The sequence below is a fragment of the Choloepus didactylus genome, chromosome 2, assembly GCF_015220235.1.
Source record: "Choloepus didactylus isolate mChoDid1 chromosome 2, mChoDid1.pri, whole genome shotgun sequence".
NCBI classification, from domain to species: domain Eukaryota; kingdom Metazoa; phylum Chordata; class Mammalia; order Pilosa; family Megalonychidae; genus Choloepus; species Choloepus didactylus.
In genome coordinates this window covers 158,173,095-158,196,152 of record NC_051308.1, presented here as the reverse complement: position 1 = coordinate 158,196,152, position 23,058 = coordinate 158,173,095, and the positions used below count along the sequence as shown (strand labels likewise).

At 35.9% G+C, this 23,058-nt stretch overlaps 1 protein-coding gene and 1 pseudogene across 6 annotated transcripts in view; one reads left to right on the top strand and one right to left on the bottom strand.

Annotated features, from left to right (window-relative positions):
* DNAI3 (dynein axonemal intermediate chain 3) overlaps positions 1 to 23,058 on the top strand; it is a 100,904-nt gene that overhangs the window by 39,762 nt on the left and 38,084 nt on the right. For all 6 annotated transcript variants that reach the window (XR_005215326.1, XR_005215327.1, XM_037826747.1 and 3 more), the window contains 7 exons: positions 1,307 to 1,431; positions 3,366 to 3,455; positions 6,513 to 6,599; positions 7,472 to 7,600; positions 8,810 to 8,883; positions 12,520 to 12,664; positions 14,904 to 14,991. Coding sequence is in view for 4 of the 6 variants with exons in the window: in XM_037826747.1 (XP_037682675.1) it covers positions 1,307 to 1,431; positions 3,366 to 3,455; positions 6,513 to 6,599; positions 7,472 to 7,600; positions 8,810 to 8,883; positions 12,520 to 12,664; positions 14,904 to 14,991 (738 nt within the window). In the remaining 2 variants the exon portion in view is untranslated. The remainder of the gene's footprint in view (positions 1 to 1,306; positions 1,432 to 3,365; positions 3,456 to 6,512; positions 6,600 to 7,471; positions 7,601 to 8,809; positions 8,884 to 12,519; positions 12,665 to 14,903; positions 14,992 to 23,058) is intronic.
* On the bottom strand, positions 20,049 to 20,592 carry LOC119528163 (annotated as a pseudogene).

The following is a 23,058-nucleotide window of genomic DNA, read 5'->3' as shown; positions in this document are numbered from 1 at the left end:
TTTAAAGAAACAGCCACGCTGTTTTCCAAAATGGTTGCATGATTTTACATTCCGACCAGCAAAGTGTAAGAGTTCCACTTGTTGCACATCCTCCCCAACACTTAGTATGGTCAGACATTTTAATTTTAGTCATCCCAATAGTTATGCAGTCGTATCTCATTGTAGTTTTGATTTACATGTCCCTAATGGCTAATAAGTTCATCTCTTTTCAAAGAACGTTTTTAGAACAAGCTTACAGTAGACTCAGCACATCATATGCACTGACCTCAAAAACAGCGTTTCCTTTCCCTGAGCTTTTACATGCAGAAGGAAAGACTTGCTGCTAAAGGTAGAGAGCTGTGCAACGTTAGTAAGCTAATGATAACTCTTCTCCTACTGCTATACAACATTAATTAAGGAAATGTGGGCCACTAAGAACTACATTATTTTGCTTTAAACAGTATGATTCTGGGAAAAAGGATAAATAAGGGAAAGTTAGTGTGCAGTAAATGCTGGTTGAACTGCAACAACTATGGGCATCTGGCAAAAGAGACATGCGAGTGATCCTCTGTGCTGTCAATAATTTATGTATCTGTCTCAGGGTTTGCATAAAATGGATGTAATATTCAGACTATTGTGAGGATTAAATGTGATAATAATTATAAAGCACTTAGCATATGGCCAGCACATCATAAGCAGTCAATATTAAATCATCTCTTTTATTATTATTATTGTTGACCAGGCCAACTGCCTCTTTTTCCTATATAATACTGTGGCTCTGGTTATCAAAACTGACAATATTACCCATCTGTTGTGTACTTGAATAAGCAAAGTGACACCTTACAGATCCAGCTAAGTCAGCACTGTCCAAAAGAAATAAACATGAGTCACACATGCATTTTTAAATTTTCTAGTAGCCATGATAAAAGCGTAAACAGGAACAAGTGAGATTAATTTTGGTAATGTATTTTTTTTAACTCACTCTATCCAAAAGCACTTAACGTGTAATCACTATAAAAATTTGTGATGTGATAATTTGCATTCTTTATTACTTGCTAAATCTTTGAAATTCTGTGTGTGTTTTATACTTACAGCACATCTCAGTTCAGACCAGCCACGTTTTGATTGCTAAGTAGACTCACGTGGTTAGAGGCAACCAAATTGGATAGTGCAGTTGTAGGAAAACTCTTGGTCTCCTATGGAATATTTTTACTTGAATTTCATCAAAATGGAAATCAATAGTGACTATGCAGGAAAGCAGAAGCTAAAAACACTTCTTGGTGTACAATTACTATCTATTTTAATTTCTAATTGTTTTTCAATTCAGGGCTAATAGCTGTGTCGGTGGCCGTGAGGCTCTCCTTGGAAGACAGAGCCCACTTTTCTGGCAAGTTATTGCTGCAACCATCACTGATTCTTTTCTGGAGCTTCTCTGACCCCATACATCCACAGGTATTTATGGAGAGTCATCCATAGGGTCTAAAATTTTCAGATACTATTTTCACATAGATCTTTAACAGTTTTAATTGCAAAATAGCTTATAGTCAATTAATTAATATCATAAAACTCCCATAAACTTAAGCTTTCTTCAATTCAGAATTTGTCATCATTCAATTTAAGTAAAACTAAAGTTTGCATTTGGTTTATTGAAAAGGTTTATCAAACAAATCAATGTGTTATTTAAAAAAAAAGATAGAGCAATGTTTATTTTAAAAGGCAAACTATTCTGTGGGCCTTGTTGAAATGCTGATTGTTCAAATGAAAATTGATTTTAGTTTCACGTGAATTTCCTCTCATCCAAGGATCTCCAGGCAGGTGAGGCAGTCGGTGAAGATGACTGCATGGGAGAACAATGGGAGTCGTGGGGACTGGGGACACTGGCAAGCGCACCTGCAGCTCTTTTGTTGCCAGATGGCCTCACTTGTCAAGAGAATCCAGAAATCAAGGATTTTGTTTGAAACCTCCCAGTTGTCATATAGCTCTGCTAAAATCAAATCAAAACGCACACCCATACCAACACTCAAACCAAGGCAAAACAATTAGCATTCCAAATAAAACAAGATTGAAGGCTGGGTTTGTTCCACAGGGTCTCAGTTTCCATATCTGCTCAATAAGATATTTTTCTTAGCGGAGAAAGTACTATATAGTGTTAGATTAAGTTTAATATAATATTTTATCTCTATAAAATATTCCATAACTAAGGCTTTTCCCTAATAAACCCTAGCTCCCTTCTTTTTCTTTAATTCGTCTACAGTAAAATAACTTTTACTGTAATAGATTCCAGATACTTTAATTATTATAGACCCAGACCTCAAAATGACAGATCCCTAGCTCTTTCTTATTTGGCTGGCTTACCATAAAAAATGGTGCCATTTCCTCAGTGAGTTTTTTAAACTTTCTGTAGAACTACCCTCAGTTCTAAGCCATCCATAGAAGTGTGACTAATTTCCAGGCAACTAGGAAAAAGAAAGACCTCTCCCTTTTATTCTGAAAAATAACTTTAAAAAGACAAGCAGACAAGCAGATAATTCCTTAAACAAATAATGCAAATATTTTCTTTTCTTGTTTGTTATAATCACAACTATACGACAGTATTAAAAGAAATTTTATTTTCAAAAGTGGAACTTTCTCTAGATTCCACAGAATATTAAATAAACCAAAGTAATTCACTGCAATTTCAGTTGGAAACCTTTAACTCAGCCATGGCAAACCAGTGGCCTATGAGGCCTATTTTTCTGTCCATTCTGCTTGGACCACACAGTGTTTAAAAAGGAACAGTAACTAGCCAGCTGCTTGGCTTGGTGGAACACAGCAGCATAAGTGCTAACTATTATTTTTGTAGCTATTTCTTCATACTTTTGTATCCTGAAGGCACTTGACTTCATTCCCCCTCTGGGGTCTTTATTATTTTAAATTTTGAAATATGATCACTGGCAATAATCCCATTTTCTCACATTGAACATTTTTTTAGTGCCCTTTATATGCCAATCTAAGGATACAAGAGAACAAAACAAATATTCCTGTTCTCAAAGAGCTTACATTCTACCCCTTTAAGAAAAAAAATAATTTAATGCTGTTTTTTGTTTTTAAAAACCATAATATCCCCTGAAAATGACATACCCTTTGCTTCCCACGAAGGGTGGGAGGGGGAAACCTGGTTACCCGTTGAGAATATAACATGCTCTGATACACATGATCAATTGTCCACAATAAAATTCAACTAAAACAGCTTCCAATCCCAGAGGAAGAATTCTACAAATGGGCTCTATATGCATGATTCTGATAGATAGCTAGTAAAATTAGACTTTTGACTGCCTTTATATTATTTTCTGGCCATGATCTCAATAATTTTCTCACTCTTTCTTGAATTTGCACGGTTTGCTCAGTTAATGCTGGAGAGCCCAGATGACATCTTCTGCTTCAAGTTCTGTCCAACTGACCCTAATATCATTGCTGGAGGCTGTATAAATGGACAGGTACTTAAAGATTTTTTAGCTATTTATTAATTTAGAAAACAGTCCATGATAAGGTTTGATTGGTAGTATTTTGAATTTAATTCAATTTTCCAGAAGGAGGGAGTACCAGTTTCCATACTGGGAACTGGTGTATAATGATGCATTAGACATGGTATCAGTGCTTGTTGTGGATTATTGACATGTGTCCCCGCAAAAGGTATGTTCAAGTCCTAACCCCTAGTCCCTCGAATGTGATCCTAATTGGAAACAGGATCTTTGAAGATATTATTAGTTAAGTTGAGGCCACACTGGATTATTAGAATTGGACACAATTAGGACAATTAGAATTGGACACAGAAAGAGAAGATAGCCATGAGACAGAGGCAAGCCAAGGAATACCGTAGATTGCTGGCAAGCCACCACCAACACCCTACAGGCTTCAGAGGAAGCATGGTCCTACCGACCCCTCAGTCCAGATCTCTAGCTTCCATAAATGTGAGACAATATGTTTCTGTTGTGTTAAGCCACCCAGCTGTGGTGCTTTGCTATGACAGACCTAGGAAACTAAGACAGTGCTAGAGGTGTTCAAAGTATAACTCATTATGATAACTGAAAACATAAAATCAGGTCAGATCCATTTGTGTTGCTGGGATAGAACCACACATTTTTGTGAGAGTATGTGGAAGAACAGAAATCACAGCATTAATACCTCTTGGGCAAGAAGGTCGGTAGGCCTCTTTTGAAATTTTCCTGGGGGATAGCAGTGAGGTTTGATCCAAATTTTAAACAGAAATTCACTGGGAAATATAAATATATTATTAACTATTTTTATATATACAAACATATATTTTTGACTATTTTTATATATACACACACATATATTTTTGAAAAATGGATACCGTGTTTGCTTTTTTCTTATGTCCCCTTTTGGTTATCTAATTATATCGAATTTAGATCCTATCTTCCTATAGTCCATTTCTCTAGCGCAACAAAACAAAATTCTGAAAGCTGCTTTTTGATCAGAGTTTAAATTCATTGTGATCCAGTGGGTTTGACCATTACATGGGTATATGATCTTATTTTTTTTTCCCTGTGTGGGCTAGGAAAACGACCTTGGGGTAGAAATTTAAATATCTGTACCTTCCACGCCCATTTATCCAGAACCAAAGCAACCAGAAAAACAAATATTCTCCCCCAGTTTGGTTCAACAATAACTGATGGTCATAATGATGACCCAGAGCCCATCCTCCCAGCCCAGCAAATCCTGAAATGCCTTTTTTCCTCACTACAAAGATAACACAACTTTGTTTTAGAATACTTTAGAGAAGGAAATGATGAAAATAAAACCACTCACAATCCTGGCACACTGACATTTTGTTGATATTTTAGTATGTTGAAATGACTTAATCCTCTGCAATTTATTTAATCTAATTTAATGTTGCATATTTTACTGTATTCTGATTCTTCCAAAAATGGCCATGCAGGTATATGCAAATTTGGAGTTCTAGTCAATTAAATAGAAACCATTATTTCCCAACCTTTTTGGACAATTGGGTGTTTGTACTTAACTCTGGAGAACAGGCTATTTGCCCCTGGGTCCAAAGCAGCTGTTCCCAAAACCATAGGACATTTCCAAAGGCAGAGGAAGACTTCCCAAAGCAGGGGAAATGACGTGATGCTTACCTTGGACTTTAATGAATACCAGCATTTATCAACATGAGCCAAAAATCAATGTGCTGGCTGCGCCGCCTCCAGGGTTCCCTACGGTTGACTATTATTTTGAAGCTTGAAACCCAGGGATCATTCTTGATTCTTCACCCTTCGTATCCAGCCTTTTAACCTTAGATTCTTCTACTTCTCTCCACTGCCATAGCCACCTATTTAATCCAAACCGCCACCCCCATCACCCCCAGCCTGCTGCAACAGCTATATATCTATATATCTAGCCTTCCCCAGTACCTGGCTTTCTCTAACCAAGCCATTTCCACCTAGATCCCAGAGCCACTGGCTTAAAAATGCAAATTAGCTGTGACCCTCATGTGCCTGTCACTTGCCTGTTTAAAGTAGTCATGGCTTTAGTGGCTGACTTCCCTGTGAGGTGACCAGCCATCTGGTTTCCCAAGGACTGGGGAGGTTCCTGGGAGGCAGGCCTTTGAGTCTTCCACTGGCAGAGTCCCAGGCATATCAGGATGAGTTGGCTACCCTCCTTCCCTGCCAGGCTGGACTTTCCACAAGGGTTGAGGGTCAGTGCTGTAGCCCCAAAGCCTAGCAGAGTAAGGACTTAGAACAAAGTTGTCTATACAATGATGGCTGGTCCAGGAGCTGGCTCAGAGCCTGGTGCCCTGGTGCCCACTTTTGCAAATAAAGAACTACTCACCTGACTGCTAAACTGCTATACTGCAGCAGCTAAACTGACCCCAAGGCCTAGTTTGATATGAGATATACAATCTACTCTCAGATGTTCAGAACCTAGATGAATAGAAACCAGATGGATAGAATGCTGCAGCAAATGTGGCCAAGTGTTAAAACTGGTGGATCTGGGTATCTGAGGTATGGGAGATGGGGGTGTGTTGTTCTCTATATGGGGTTTGTATTGGTTTTGCAACTGTTGCATATGCTTGAAATTTTTCAAAATAAAAAGTGAAAGGAAAAAAAATCAATGTGCTGAAAATGCTTTTATAAAAAAGGAAACATCCTTTTTTAATACTAGCTTTAAAAGTTGCACTGGGGTTGCTGACTTAAAATGTAGGCTAAATTCGATTATCCCTCAAGGTGACTGATTTATCAGGCTGCAGAGATAGCAATAGTATGTAAATTATCATATAATTTTTATATTGATAACATGTTAAATGATTATATATATATTGGGTAAACAAATATATTATTGAAATTACTTTCACTTGTTTCTTTTTATGTTTTTAATGTGGCTATGAAAATTTTAAAATACTTATGACATTATATTTCTTTTGCACAATGCCGACTTAGAGAAATTCAGCAAAAGTTACTTTTAAAAATCCTTAAGACCCAATTAGCTATTTCTGGAAAAATATGTTGAAATAACATTTATTTCTGTTTTAGATAGTCCTGTGGGATATTTCTGCACATGCTGATCGCATAGAGAACATTAAGACAGGTGGTAGCAGAAGTAAAAAAGTCACACTCAAGGTTAGCTTTTTGTAATTTTTTCACTTGCAAGGTTTTTCCATTCAGGACTTTATCAAAAAGTATCTAATAGAGTTGCCAATCTTTAACAAAAATTTAGGAAAAAAGGGTGTTATTTCTCAAGCCTTAACATCTGTGCGTGGACATGTTCTGAACCACTTCATGTGGGCCCTTAATTAGAAACACAGCAAAGCAAGTTGCATTGTCTGTCTCGGCATGTTAGGTTCATTTCTTTGTTCTTTTTTAAGATAAAATACAGGGATCGAGTGATGTATTTGAAAGAGCTCTGGACAGGAGGGCAAGGTATCCAAGTTCCAGTTCACAGTGCTGTGTTTTTGGACACGTTAATGTCACCTTACCTCAGCAAGCATCGGTTTTCTCATACATAAAATGAAGGAGCTTCGGTTCTGATAACAATGTACTGTGATTTAGGGAAACTGGATTCTTACGTTAAAAGGTTTGGGGAAAGATTCCTGAACTTCCAACTCAGTTCATACCTACCATATTGCAGTCCCCTCCTCCTCCCATTTTTCAGTCTTAACATCAGCAGGTCTCTTAACAAGGAACAGTGGGATTTAGCCCTCAGTGTGCAAGGAAAGCAATACTCCTTCAAAACGGGGGATGTCCTACTGATTGTTTAGGGAGTGGGCCAATAATACTTCTTAAATTTAGAGATAACATCTTAGACTAAACTGAAGAGAAAAGGAAACAATCCTATTACCTAAATATATGATACATAGAAACATTAATTTATGTTTTTACTTGCACTAGCATGTTTCCAAGTTACTAATTTTAATAAGCATGACAAGTAAAGTATGTATTCATTTGTCAGTTTACTGAAATTAGCTCGTAATTTTCTTTTAACATTCTTCCAGCCCATGTTTCTCCTTGAACCAGATAGTAATAAAGAAACTATGTATATCAGACATTGTGCTGTCTCCTCAATAGAAAATGGGCATAAGAAAGTGATTACAGATATACATTGGCTGTCTGACACATTCGAGGTGAGTCTTGATGGCTTCACACATTTCTCCTACTGGATTGTAAACTTCCAAAAGATTTTCTCTGATGAGGATGTTTCAAGTCAGCAATTCATTTACATTTACATTGTAAAATAACCAGGAACAAAGTATCACACGATTGGGTCACTGTTGTCAGACCAACATCTGACTTCAGGATGAGAAAAAGGCTAATCTGTCAATCTGTAGATTTTAAAAATTTTCATTGTGGTTACATATATATAACAAAACATTTCCCATTTTAAACACTTTTGGGTATAAAATTCAGTGATAGTATTCATAATCACAATGTCGTGCTACCATCATCACCATTCATTACCAAAACTTTTCCGTCACCCCAAAAAGAAACTCTGAACCCATCAAACATTAATTCCTCCCCCTGCAACCTATAATCTACTCTGCTTCTATGAATCTGCATATTCTAGGTATTTCATATAAGTGAATTCATACAATATCTGTCCTTTTGTGGTTAGCTTATTTCACTAACATGATGTCTTCAAGACTCATCCATGTTGTAGCACATATCAGAACTTCATTCCTTTTTGCTGCTATGTAATATTCCATTTTATGTATATATCGCATTTTGTTTACCTTGAATAGTTTTACCCACTAAAAACTTTGAGTGGTGTCAATGGAGAAGAAGAGGGTTTGATATATAAAAATAAAGTGCAAATGTATTATACCCTTAGAATTTCTGGATTTAAAATTTATGATTTCAGCTATTTAGGGGCCATACAACATTGCGCCTACTGAACAATCATGTAATTTGGCTCCACAATTCATAGTGAAAAATGAAAGAGTCCACATTTCTAATAATGGATAATTAAATTATGGTGCATCATCTACTATATGAAATGTTATAAGGCAATTAAAATGATTTTTATGAATACCTGGGTAAATGCTCAAATTTCTCTAAGGGAAAAATCTCAGGATAGAAAACTATAAGTGTTCTAATTAAAACTATGCAAAAATGTTTCTTTGAAAAAAGACTGGAAAAGAATATATGGCAGAATTAATATGTGATTTTAGAACTGTCTGTTTCTAAATTTCTGTGATAGTGTTATGCTCGTCCTATAAAAATTAAAATAAAGAACAATAAATAAGTAAAAAAGATTTTAAAAGTACTCAAAAGAAAAAAGTTCTAGGTATGCATTTACTAGTGAGAACTTATTTTTCTTGAATTTTTTAAAACAGATTAACAGGATGGGTTCTGTCTTTGAGAATCGAAGTGGAATATGCTGTCAACTTGTAACATGTTCAGCAGATTGGTATGTATTTTAAACATTTCCTAATGTGTGTTCATGCAGTGTATCCCTTTCTTTGGTGCTCCTAAATTCATTGTTGTTTTCTGGTTCTTAAATAATCTTTATTATTGCAATTAAGCCTAATAGACGATAGAAAGTTATAGATTATTGCTGGTTTAAAAAAAAAAACCCTTTTTATGAACAGAAATATATTGTAAAAAGAAGAAATTACTAAATTTCTTGTTGATGTCATATAGAATTATTCACAGTTATTCTGTTTCTTCACCTTCTCATGTTTATATACAATATGCGTTGCTCACATTCCGTTTTATCTCACAGTTACAAAGATTATAGCATTTTTTTTAATCTGAGCTGTTTTTTGTTTTGTTTTGCTTAACAACAGGAAATAGTTGGCTCATGGTTTCAGAGGCTAGAAGTCCAGCATCGCATCAGCAAGGCCATGTGTACTCCCTTAAGGGTGTAGTGTTCTGGTGCCGGCTAGCTGTCATCTTTGGGGTTCCTCGGCTTGCATCTCTGCCTTATGTCACATGACAATCTCCCTCTCCCTTTTATCTGCCCTTACAGTTTCTGCAAACTTCTCTTCTGGCTCCTCTTTTTTTTTAATTTTTTTTGCTTTGTTTTTATTGAGAAATTGTAGGTTTACAGAAAAATAATGCAGAAAATGCAGATTTCCCATCTACCACCCTCAAGGATTATAGCATTTAATTGGGAGATCTTCTTTTAAAAAGTGGAAGCCTTTTATATTTTTGTTGTATATTTGTAAAAAAAATATTTTTAAAAACAAGTTGGTAGCTATGTTGAAGAAATGTTCATTTAAGTAAAATTATTTCTCCCAATTTATAGAACTACAAATTCATAATGAAATAGGAAATATGAACAGAAATAGAATTTATCTAGCATCCATATATTGGAAAACTTTACCTTCCCAAATGACTTTTTCTCCAGTAGAACTGACACCTTAAGCCATAGAAGCTGAACTGTGGAATGGCAATCAAAGACATAAGTAACATTAGCTGTGGCCATGGGCAAGGGGCCAGTGAGACATGATTTATCTTGTGGGCATGTAGTGAGTAAGGGTTTGTGGTTGCAAGCAATGAATACTGACTCTGGCTAACTTAAGGGGAAAAAAGAAATTTATTGGAAGTTTATGCCAAATACTAGGTGCTTTAATAGATTGTTTTTGTATTCACAACAACCTGTGCAAATGCTTACAGAAAGAGGAAATGAGACTCTGACACCAAATACATTATCCACCTATAGCTTGCTGTAGGTAGTATCCTAAGCTATAGCTAGTAAGTAATGATACTGCTAAATCAAAGGAAGAGCTGACTCAGGGCTCAAAAAGAGCCCCAGGAATTTAGGAATGAATGGCCAACCCCTTCCATCTGAATGAACCTGCTCCAACCATTTGGTATCTCTGTGTCACTCTGCTCAAGATTCAGTGAAAGGAAAGATCCTGGTTGACCTCTGTTGCATCATAAAAAATGATTGAGTGGCAATCATGACATGACTGCATGTACTGGGGAAGATGGCAGCTCCCCAAAGAACAATTAGAATGTGCTTGCCAAAGAAAAAGGGGGCGGTGTTGCCCAAGCAAAAACACCAAATGTCACCTATAAGGCCATATGGAACATTATAAAATGATTAAAATTGTATCATGATTTCATACAGAAGTTATAATGTTATAACTTATGTTATAATGTTGATTGTAAAACAAGAGAATATAATCCTATACTGTTCTTCAGTAGCCCTGGAAAACATTTAGAAGCTCTGAACATGCCAAAGATATCACATATATTGAAGATATAGATCATAGGTGGTTGTTTTTAATGATGGACCTTGAATTAGAAAGGATGGAATGAAGGAAAGAAGAGAGGAAGGAAAAGAGAGAGGAGGGAGAAAGGGAATGAAAGAGGAAGGGGAAGGAAAGAAGTTAGTTGGCTGGGTAAATTATTATTTTTATATAAGCATGAAAACATTTTACTATGTTTCTATGTTTATTAAACATAGACTGCTCTGCAAATATTTTCTTCAAAAGTTGTTTAAGTAAAAAAAGTTTATGCATTTAGAAAGCTAACTTTTAGTTATCTGAAAAACTCATCAGTCCTAACCTTTAGACATCAGCTATGCTACAGGACTTCTAATATGGAATAAAGTAAAATTAGTTTCCTTTAACTAAGAATGTGTGATTGATTCATGCAGAAAGTTCAACTGAAGTTATCTATATTTAGCAAAACTGTTGCATGAATAATGCAAATTAATGTCATAAATAAGATTCAATAAGTGCTGTATAATTTTGAAAAACTCTTTTAAACCAACTATAAGTATATGTTTTAAAACAATTTGATGGGGAAAGAATAGTTTTTTCCAACAGATGATGCTGGGACAACTGGATATCCACATGCAAAAGAATGAAGTTGGACCCCTACTTCATGCCATTTATAAAAATTAATGCAAAATTGATCAAATAGCTATTTGTAAGAGTGAAAACTGTAATACTCTTAGAAGAAAACATAGGGAAAAATTTCATGACCTTGGATTAGGCAGTGATTTCTAAGATAGGACACCAAAAGTATAAGCAGATGAAAATCAAAACCACAAGAAAATATTACTTCACCCCAGCTAGGATGCCTATAATAAAAAAGATGAACAATAATAAATGTTGGCAATGATGTCAAGAAATTGGAACCCTTGTATATTGCTAGTGAGCATGTAAAATGGTGCACTCACATTGGAAAACAGTCTGGCAGTTCCTCAATAGTTTAAACCTAGAATTACCATTTGACCCAGTAATTCTACTCTTGGGCGTATACATAAGCTAAATGAAACAAAAAACTTGTATGCAAATGTTCATAGCAACATTATCCATAATAGCCAAAAAAGTGGAAATAACCCAAATGTCCATTCACAGATTAATAGATAATGAAATGTGGTATATCCATACAATGGAATATTATTTGACAATATAAAGAAATGAAGTACTGATACTTGCCACGTCATAGATTATCCTTAAAACTATTATGCTGAATTTAAGAAGCCAGTCACAAAAGACAATGTATTGTATAATTCCGTTTATATGAAATGTCCAAAATAGGCAAATCTATATAAACAGGAAGTAGATTAGTGGTTGCCTAGGGATTGGGAGGAGGGGGTGAGAGAAAATGGAGAGTGACTGCTAATATGCCTGGGATTTCTTTTTGGGGTGATGAAAATGTTTAAAATTCACAGTGGTGATGGTTGCACAACTCTGCAGATAGACTAAAAACCATTGAACTCTACACTTTAAATGGATGAATTACATGGTATATGTGTTATATCTTAATAAAGCCATTATAGTAAAAAGTTTATGTTAACCTCCAAACTCATTCTCATATATGATATTAATCCCAAGATTAAGTATATTTTTAAACAACTCTTTAAACAGTATAGTCCTCTAAAATATAAAATGAAAAACAGACTCATGTCATAAAATCTTCATTTCAGAGACACTAAATTATAGCTATGGTCACATTGCTAATGTGTAGTAATGCTAATGGTCATCCCAGGTTTACACCTCTTATTTGTACTTAATTAAAATATAAATATAAATATATATATATTTATAGACACACACATATATATAAATTTTCTTTTTTTTAGCACAATGTGTTTTTGGGATATCAGACCACAGAAAGCTTTAACTCCCCAGCCAGTGGAGAGAAGGAAAGAAGAAATGATTGAAATTCCATTCGATATACCTTCTACTTTTTTGCATCTAGATCTCTCCTGGAAACCTCTCACTAAGGTAAATAACATGGGATTTATTCCATCCTGATTTGCTTGCATACATTATATAATGTGTCTGCATAGACATACATATACCCACACATTTTAAAAGAGAAGCAGCTCAGATTAACACAGGACTTTACAATTCATGTATTCATTCAACCAATAATCCTTTGAATAGGAGTTATCATGATGCCCGCCTAGAACAAGCCAGAACTCACAATCATTATGCACTTGAGATCGATATTTCTTCATGTATTATAGAAAACCAAACTCTATAAACAGTATAGTGATTATTCAGTTACATTATCAGCTGCCTGAAAATTGGAGGGGTGAGAATGTTCCTAAGGTAACTGGGAAAGAATTAGAAAGAGAGGATTAGAAATCTTCTGAAGTAGAATTCACTGAGCTGTTTATCCATAAAACAAATGAAAACAAAAAAAAAAAAAAAAAAAAAAAACCAGAATAATTGCATGGCATGTGGACAAACATCCTGAAGGAGAAAAGGGGTCAGGGGATGATGAGAGGAAAAAAAGATGGAAAATGTGAGTTTCCCATGCTGGCCACCAGAGCATGGTACAGGCCCAGAACCACTCTTGCAACTTGGGAGCATGTGTGTCCCTGAGGGGACTTGGAGGTGGCCAGGCAGATGCCAGGTCTCTGCACAACTTCCTGCAGCTTCGTTTAGTTTAAAGATTTAGAGAACAGGGTAACAAGCTGTTATTATTATTATTATTATCATCATCAATGCATTTTTTATTGTGAACTTTAACATATAAATATATAACGGTGATAACGTTCAAAATACAATTTAACAAGTAGTTAGAGAGCAAATTTCAAAGACTGTCATGGGTCTCAGTTCCACTTTAGCTATCTTCATTGTTGTAAAAATATAACACACATACAGAAAGGTGTTAACTTTCATTGTACAGCTCAACAAGCAGTTATATAGGTAATTTCAAAAATTGTTATGGGTTACAGTTCCACAGTTGCAGTTCTTTCCTTATTATGAAATATAGGGTATATACAGAAAGGTGAAGGCTTTCAAAGCACAATTCAATGAGTAGCTGTAGAGCAAATTTCAAAGAATGTTATAGGTTACAGTTCCACCATGTCATTTACCTCCTACCAGCTATTCCCACACCCAGGCATCTAAAAAATACATGTATATATTTATATAAAGTTTCAGTATTCGTAGACCTTTGATCTTGTTTGCTGCTACCCCTTCCTCTCACTTAATCTCTTTCTCCATCTTCAGGGGTGTCTAGGCAGTGACCACCCTAACTTGTTCATATTGAAACGGGGTGTTGACTGTGTAGGGAAGGGGAGCTGCATCTGATTGTTGTTCTTAAAGAGGCTTTTGCCTCTGTGTTTTAGGACTTGTCTGGCATAGGAACACTCTGGTGGATTTAAGTTTCTGAGATAAAACTTAGTGAGTGAATATTTTATAGATTCTCAGGTAGGGACCTAGATATTTGGGAACTACTTTTAGTAAGGGCATGGCATACTGTGGCCATCTGGGATGTCTAGCTGGAGTTGACATAAGAGAAATCTCCAAGACAGCCTCTCAACTCTATTTGGGATCTCTCAGCCACTATGACCTCAACTTGTTACCTTTTCTCCCCCCTTTTGGTCAAGTAGGCATTTTCAATCCCTCACTGCCGGGGCCAGGATCATTCCTTGGTAATCATGTCCCGTCGCCATGGAGATTCATTCCCCTGAGAGTCATATCGGTCCTGGGGCCAGGGGGGAGGTTAATGAATTTATTTGCCAAGTTGGGCTTAGAGAGAGAAAGGCCACATCTAAGGAACAAAAGAGGTTCCCTGGAGGTACCTCTTAGGCATAATTATAAGAAAGCTCAGCATCCCATTTACCGTCCTAAATTTCATAAGAGGAAGTCTCAAGTTGAGGGCCTGATTTATTACATAGGGGGTTCCTAATTTCACTTAATATATATTCTATCCTAAGATAAATGGTCAGTTTCTTACATTATCTTCACTTAGTTATGCAGCCATCATCACTTTCAACTTTAAACAATTATCATAACATAAAATATCCCATAGCTCTTAGCAGCTGCTACAAGCTATTATTTTTATGTTAAAAGTAACAAGGGTGTAATATAGAATAGAATACAAGACATTTTCAGAAAAAAACAACACATGAGATTTTGGGATTTGGGAATATGCTCCCAGACAATTTAATTTAAGGACAATTAAACGAAACATGGAAATAATCTTTCTTACATGTTCTCCCAAAAGTTAAGGCTGTCTAAGGGTGAGACAAGTTTAGACCACTGCCCCATCAAGATAAGCCTGAATGAAGAACACCTTCTGTACAAAACACAAGGTAACTGTCTTTGCGTCACTAGAAAGTTATTTAATAGGTTGTGTTATTGGCCATCTGTGCCTAAGGTGAGTTACTTGGAATGATTTAGCTCATTTGTGAAAAGAATAAAAAAATCAAAACCTCCAATATAATAGCTACAGCTGACATACTGCCTAAACAAATGAAAAGGTTTGACAGAACTCAGTTCAATTCAGTTTCTCAAACACTTATTGAGCACATACATGTGTTTCTGAAAATTCATTGCATAAAAAACTAATGAAGCCCACTTTATGAATATGTACATGCTCAAAGAACATGAGCATGGAACATATCTGAGGTCTAGCAAAATAAGTTAGGAAGTACCAAGAAACAAATCACCATTCTCAGTCAGAATGTAATAGAAAAATTCCTATTATACAGCACCATAAGACTGAGTAAAAAAAGTAAAACTGATTTTTAAATCCCAGTCCAATTCAACCCATGTTCCTTTGTTGAACTGAAGGTTGCACATGTAATCTGTCAAAACTATCAAACATGTGTGTGACTATCTCACTTCGGGAACAATGCATAATGAAAATGTACAAGAATCACTAGTAACCGAAACATTTTCCAAAAATTTGCTCTATCAAAAGGATTTCAATTTATAAATGTTTCAGTATTCAATTAAATGATAGGACATCTAACAAAAAGCATATTATAGCTAATACCCAGATTCAGCAAAATTTCACCTTTAAATCATTGGTTTTGTTGATACTATATCTCAAGACCCCATTCTAGAAAAAAAAAATGCAGTCACTAGATTTTTATAGACATTTTCAAAGCAGGAAAATATTAAAACATTGCATGAAGTGCTTTTTAAAATTTATTTATTTGGGTTTGCTCCATTCCAGAGAGAATCTAAGGAGCATTTTCCCCTTTTCCTTCACCTCTTCCTCTTCCTCCTTCTTCTCCTTCTCTTCCTCCTCTCCTCCTCCCTTGTATTAAAGTTGTTAGTTACAATTTATTGAATTCCAGCCATATGTCAGGTACTGTACTAACGTTGCACATGCTTTCGTTCATGTATTTTTAAAATGCATATTTTGTGCTAGACCCTGGGAATACAATAGTGAGTAAAAAACAGAGACTTGTGATCACAAACCTTCAAGCCATGAATTTTTGCTACCATTTTACAATTAAGGAAGCCTAGACTAAGAGAAGTTATCTAACTTGTAAAAAGGTAACTTGTATTAAATGTACCAATTTTTTTGCCTTTTCTTTTTTTGTGCCCTTTTGAATTAGAGAACTTTTAGGTTTATAGAAAAATCATGCAGAATATACAGAGTTCCCATATACTACCCCCTCCCCACCACCGTAATTAACACCCTACATTATTGTGGTGTATTTGCTACAATTGATGAAGAATATTATTATTATTGTTCTCTTAACTGTAGTCCGTGTAGTAACATATATACAGCATAAAATTTCCCCTTTTAACCACATTCAAATATATAATTTGGCACTATTATTTACACTTACAATATTGTGTTACCATCATGACCATCCATTACCGAAACTTTTCCATCACCCCAAATAAAACTCTGTACGATTTAACATTAACTCCCCATTCCCTATCTCCACCCTGACCCCTGGTAACCTGTATTCTAGTTTCTGATTCTATGAATTTGCTTTTTCTCATTCATATCAGTGAGATCATACCATATTTTTCCTTTTGGGTCTGCCTTATTTCATTCAACGTGATGTCTCCAAGATTTATCCATGTTGTCACATGTATCAGAACTTCATGCTTTTTATGGCTGAATAATATTCCATTGTGTGGATGTACTACATTTTTTATCTCTTCTTCTATTGATGGACATTTAGGTTGCTTACATCTTTTGGAAATTGTGAATATAACACCACTATGAACATCAGCGTACAAATATGCTTGAATCCCTGTGTTTAAATCTTTTGGGTATATACCTAGAAGTAGGTGTGCCAGTTTGAATGTATTGTGTCCCTCAAACACCATTATCTTTAATGTAATCTTGTGTGGGCAGACATTATCAGTGTTGATTAGATTGCAATTCTTTGAGTGTTTCTGTGGAGATGTGCCCCACCCAGCTGTGGGTGATGACTCTGATTGGATAATTTCCATGGAGGTGTTGCTCCACCCATTCAGGGTGGGCCTTGATCAGTGGAGCCATATAAATGAGCTGACCGGCAGAGTGAACTTTTGAAGAGGAGCTACAGCCAAGAGGGACGCTTTGAAGAAGACACAGGAGCTGCATATGAGAGACAGTTTGAAGACGACCGTTGAAAGCAGACTCTTGCTCCAGACAAGCTAAGAGAGGACAAATACCCCAAGTGCAACTAAGAGTGACATTTTTGAGGAACTGCAGCCTAGAGAGGAATGTCCTGGGAGAAAGCCATTTTGAAACCAGAACTTTGGAGCAGACGCCAGCCACATGCCTTCCCAGCTAACAGAGGTTTTCCGGACACCATTGGCCATCCTCCAGTGAAGGTACCCAATTGCTGATGTGTTACCTTGGACACTTTATGGCTTTAAGACTGTAACTTTGTAACCAAATAAACCCCCTTTATAAAAGCCAATCCGTCTCTAGTGTTTTGCATTCTGGCAGCATTAGCAAACTAGAACAGTAGGATTGCTGGGTTATATGGTAATTCTATGCTTAACTTCCTAAAGAACTGCCAAATTATTTTCCGCAGGGGCTACACCATTTTACATTCCCACCAACTATGAACATTCTCTTCAAAACTTGTTATTTTCCATTTTTTTAAATAGGAGCCATTCTAGTGGGTGTGAAATGGTATCTTTCTGTGTTTTTGATTTGCATTTCCCTGATAGCTAATAATGTTAAGCATCTTTTCATGTGCTTTTTGGCCACTTGTATGTATCTTTGGAGAAATGACTGTCCAAGTCTGCAAATTTTTTAATTGGGTTATTTGTCTTTTTGTTGTTGAGTTGTATGATTCCTTCATGTATTCTGGATATTAAACACTTATCAGGTATGTTGTTTCCAAATATTTTCTCCCATTGAGTAGGTTGTCTTTTCTTTTTTATGACTAAGTCCTTTGATGCACAAAAGTTTTTAATTTTAAGGAGGTCCCATTTATCTAATTTGTTTTTCTTTCCTTGCTTGTGTTTTTGGGTGTAAAGTCTAAAAACCATTGCCTACCACAAGATTCTGAAGATACTTTCCTATGTTTTAATCTAACAGTTTTTCAGTTTTGGTTCTTATATTTAGGTCTTTGGCCCATTTTGAGTTTATTTTTGTGTATGGGAGGTAGGGGTCCTCACTTCACTTCCAGTAGAAACCTGCTGGCTTTTTCTTCATTCTTTTGCATTTGGACATCCAGTTTTCCCAGCTCCATTTGTTGAAGAGACTATTCTTTCCCAATTCAATGGACTTTGCACCCTTGTAAAAACTCAGTTGGCCATAAACACAAGGATTAATTTCTGAATTCTCTATTCAGTTCCACTGGTCTTTCTGTCCTTGTGCCAGTAGCATGCTGTTTTGATTATGGTGACATTGTAATAAGTTTTAAGATCGGGCAATGACAGTCCTCCAACTTTGTTCTTCTTTTTCAAAAAGGCTTTGGCTATTTGGTACTCTTTATTCTTGCATATAAATTTCATGATTGACTTTTACAATTCTGCAAAGAAGGCTGTTGGAATTTTAATTGGAATTGTGCTGAATCTGTAAATCATTTTGGGTAGAAATTGACATCTTAACAATATTTAGTCTTCCAATCTATGAACACAGAATATCCTTCCAGTTATTTAGGTCTTCTTTGATTTACTTTAGCAGTGTTTTATAGGTTATGTGTACAAGTCCTTTACATCTTTGGTTAGACTTATTCTTAGATATTTGATTCTTTTAGTTGCTGTTGTAAGTGTAGTTTTTTTTCTGGATTTCCACCTCAGATTGCCTATTACTTGTGTATAGAAACACTATTGGTTGAGTGGTGATCTTGTAACCCACATATTTGCTGAAATTGTTTATTAGTTCTAGCAGCTTTGTTGCAGATTTTCCAGGATTTTCTGTATGTAAGATCATGTCATCTGCAAATAGGGGAAGTTTTATTTCTTCCTTTCCTATTTATATGGCTTTTATTTCTTTTTTTGCCTAATTGCTCTGGCTAGAACTTCCAGGATAATGTTGAATAACAGTGGTGACAGTGGGCATCCTTCTCTTGTTCCTGAACTCAGAGGGAAATTTTCAGTCTTTCATCATTGAGGAGACTGTTAGCTGTTGAGGGGGTTGTTTGTTTGTTTTTCAGGTAGAAATCTTTTTTCCTTTTAATTGAGTACTTAATTCATACCATGTCTCTCTTGGCTTTTACTCTGATAATAATAGGTACCCTCCCTTTCAAGAACGTTGCATCTGAACTTGTAGAGACAGAACCAGTGTTAACCCAGGCCCCAAACCAGGGCTTTCAGCATAACAAGGAACAGTGATAACCAGCCTTTCCCTTCACTTAGAAAGACATTGTGAATCAGATGGTCAAATCTCTACTTTCCAAATGTAGAAAACCTATAGTGCAAAGCAAAAATGGAAACCAAAATGTATCAGGAGTGATGTTATATAATAACCTGTTAGTATTTCCTTGTATACAAAAGGTCAATTTGGTTTTTGGGAAATAAATATCTGACAATCTGGCCTCTTCTATTAGGAATGATCCCACCCCAGCACTTTTAAAGGAAGATGTTTTTGTTTCCTAAACAAAAAAGGGATATAATGGGTAAAAATAAATCAACTCACACAATAAACATTCCTGTGTAATGATTTTTGGTTGCTGAGAGTATTCAGCACATTATCTCAAAGTGGCAAAATTCGGGGTAAACTTAGAAAAGAGAATTTCAAAAGTAGAAACCACATTTGCTGATAGGTTTATGTGGCACACACATGGATAAAACTCCCAAGAGCTTGATCATCAAAATAAGTTATTTTGTACATTACAGTGCACAGAACAGCAGAAGGAAAGACATCTTCTTGGCAAGCAACCAAAAGACATGTTGCAAAAGTTCCATCTCAATCTGAAATGGAAAGACCAGAGCCCAGTGCCTGGTGCCTTCATTAGCTTGACCCCTCCTCTTCTTTGGTTACAGTGGCCCCAGTGGGAGCTGTTTCCTCTAAACCTGCAGGCTTCTTTTCTTCCTCTTCCTCCTCATCTTCCTGGGGATAGAGATCTGGGTATTTCTGCATGCATTCCTGTGTGGCCCAGAACTGGTCTACACAATCTGACCCCTTGACATCCTCCATGCTGTGGTGGATGCAGGAAAAGCCTGACTTAAACTGTTCCTCACAGGGGTCACTCGCCATCCCCCCCAAGGCATGGGCAATTCCAGTTCAGGTTTTCATTTGGTAGTATCATTCTGTGCTCCTCAAATAGATCATTGGGGTCATCAGCCACCAGCTCTGCATTGCTTGGAGTTTTATGGTCTTCGTGGGTCACAAATATGATTCATTCCTTCCCCTCTTGCCAGGCCATTGCTGCAGCCCAGGGCTCCAGACCTCGAAGCAGCAGCAGCAGCAGTGGTAGCTGGTCCACACTGTGTGACCTCTCCTCAGGCTGAGCATGTGGATCAGCTGTGGGTTTTATATGTATGCCCTTTATCATGTTGAGGAAGTTTCCTTCTATTCCTTGTGTTTCAAGTGTTTTTAAAAAAGAGAGGGTGCTGGGTTTTGCCAAATGCCTTTCCTGCATCTATTGAGATGATCATGTAGTTTTTTCCTTAGTTCTATTAAGGTGATGCATTATACCAGTTGAGTTTTTTTTATGTTGGGTCACCCTGCATAACTTGGATAAATCCCACTTGATCATGGTGCAGAATTCTTTTATTGTTCTGTTGGATTTTGTTGAGGATTTTTGCATCTATATTCATAAGGGATATTGGTCTATAGTTTTCTTTTCTTGTATCTTTATCTGGCTTTGGTATGAGCATGATGTTGGCCTCATAGAATGAATTAGGGAGTGTTCCCTACTCTTCAAATTTTTTTGAAGAGTTTGAGCAGGTTTGTGTTCATTCTTCCTGGAAATTCACCAGTGAAGCCTAGTACTTGGTGTTTCTTTGTTGTTAGGTTTTTGATGACTGATTCAATCTATTTTCTAGTTATTTATCTGTTGAGATCTTCTATTTCTTCTTGAGTCAGTTTAGGTAGTTTTGTGTTTCTAGGAATTTATCCATTTCAGCTAGGTTACCTAATTTTTTGGCATACAATTATTAATAGTATCCTCTCTAATCATTTTTATTTCTGTGGGGTCAGTAGTAATGTCCCCTCTTTCATTCTGATTTTAGTTATTTGTGTCCTCTCTTGTTTCATCAGTCTAGCTCAAGTTTTGTCAATATTATTGATCTTTTCAAAGAACCAACTTCTGGTTTTGTTGATTCTATTGTTTATTTAGTCTCTAGTTCATTTATCTGCACTCTAATCTTTTGTTATTTCCTTCTTCTGCTCACTTGTGGTTTAGTTTGTTCTTTTTTTTCTAGATCTTCCAATTGTGGGGTTAGGGCTCTGATTTGAGATCTTTTAATGTAAGTGTATCAAGCTATACATTTCCCACTCAGCACTGCCTGTGTTGTATCCCTTAAGTTTTGGTACCTTGTGTATTTGTTTTCATTCACTTCAAGATATTTTCTGTTTTCATTGTGATTTCTTCTTCGACCCATTTGGTTGTTTAAGAGTATGTTATTCAATTTCCACTCATTTGTCAATTTTCAGTTCTCCCTCTATTACTGACTTCCAGCTTCATTTCTTTTTGGTCAGAGAAGATACATTGTAAAATCTCAATAATTTTGAATTTATTGAGACTTATTTTGTGTCCTAAAATATGATCTATCCTAAAGAATGGTCCATGTGTACTGGAGAAGAATGTGTATCCCTTGGCTGTTGGGGGAAGTGTTCTATATATTTCTGTTAGGTCTAGTTGGTTTATAGTATTTTTCAAGCCTTCTATTTCCTTATGGATCTGCTGATTAGATATTCTTTCCATAATTGAAAGTGATGTATTGAAGTCTCCTACTATTAATGTAAAACTGTGTATTTCTCCCTTTCAAAATGTCAATATTTTCTACTTTGGAGCTGTTCCCTTAGGTTCATATATACTTATAATTGTTATGTCTTGTTGAATTGACTCTTTTATCAGAATATGGTGACCTTCTTTGTCCCTCATAAAAATTTTTGAAATAAAGTCTACTTTATCTGATAGTAGAATACTACCCTTGTTCTCTTTTGGTTATTATTTGCATGGTATAGTTTTTACTTCTTTTCACATTCAACCTGCTTGTTTATTTGAATTTGAGTCTCTTGTAAACAACATATAGTTTCATGCTTTTTTTCATCCATTCTGCCAATCTTTTTGACTGGTGAGTTTAATCCATTTACATTTAAAGTAACTACCACCAATGCAAGACTTTCTTCTACCATTTTGCTATTTTGTCATTGTAAGTCTTATACCTTTTTTAATGCTCAATTTTTCCAGTAATGTCTACTTTCATATTTATTTAATGCAAACAAAGGATTCCAACCTAATCAACACTAATACACCTGCCCCCACAAGATTGCATTAAAGAATATGGCTTTTAGCAGGACATAATATATCCAAACTAGCACAGTTGACAATTGTTTTCTTTCAGCTCTTTAAATATTTTGTCCTACTGTATTCTTGCCTTTGTGGTTTCTGATTAGAAAGCATTCTTAATCTTATTGGTATTCCTTTGCATATAACTCTTTGCTTTTCTCTTGCTGCTTTCAGAACTTGTCTTTGGCATTTAACAGTTTGGCATTCAACTTGTCTTTGGCATTCAACAGTTTGATCACTATTTGAGCAAGGTTCTCTTTGAGTTTATCCTGTTTGGTGTTTGTTTAGCTTCTTGAATGTGCATATTCATGTCTTTCATTAAATTTGGGTAATTTTATGCCATTATTTCTTTAACTGTCCCTTCTGTCCCTTTCTCTCTTTCTTATTCTTCTGGGAGTCCCATAATGTTATATAGATATACTTGATCGTGTCCCAAAGGTCTCTTAGACTCTGTTCACCATTCCTTATTATTTTTTCTTTCTGATCCTCAGCCTGAATCATTTC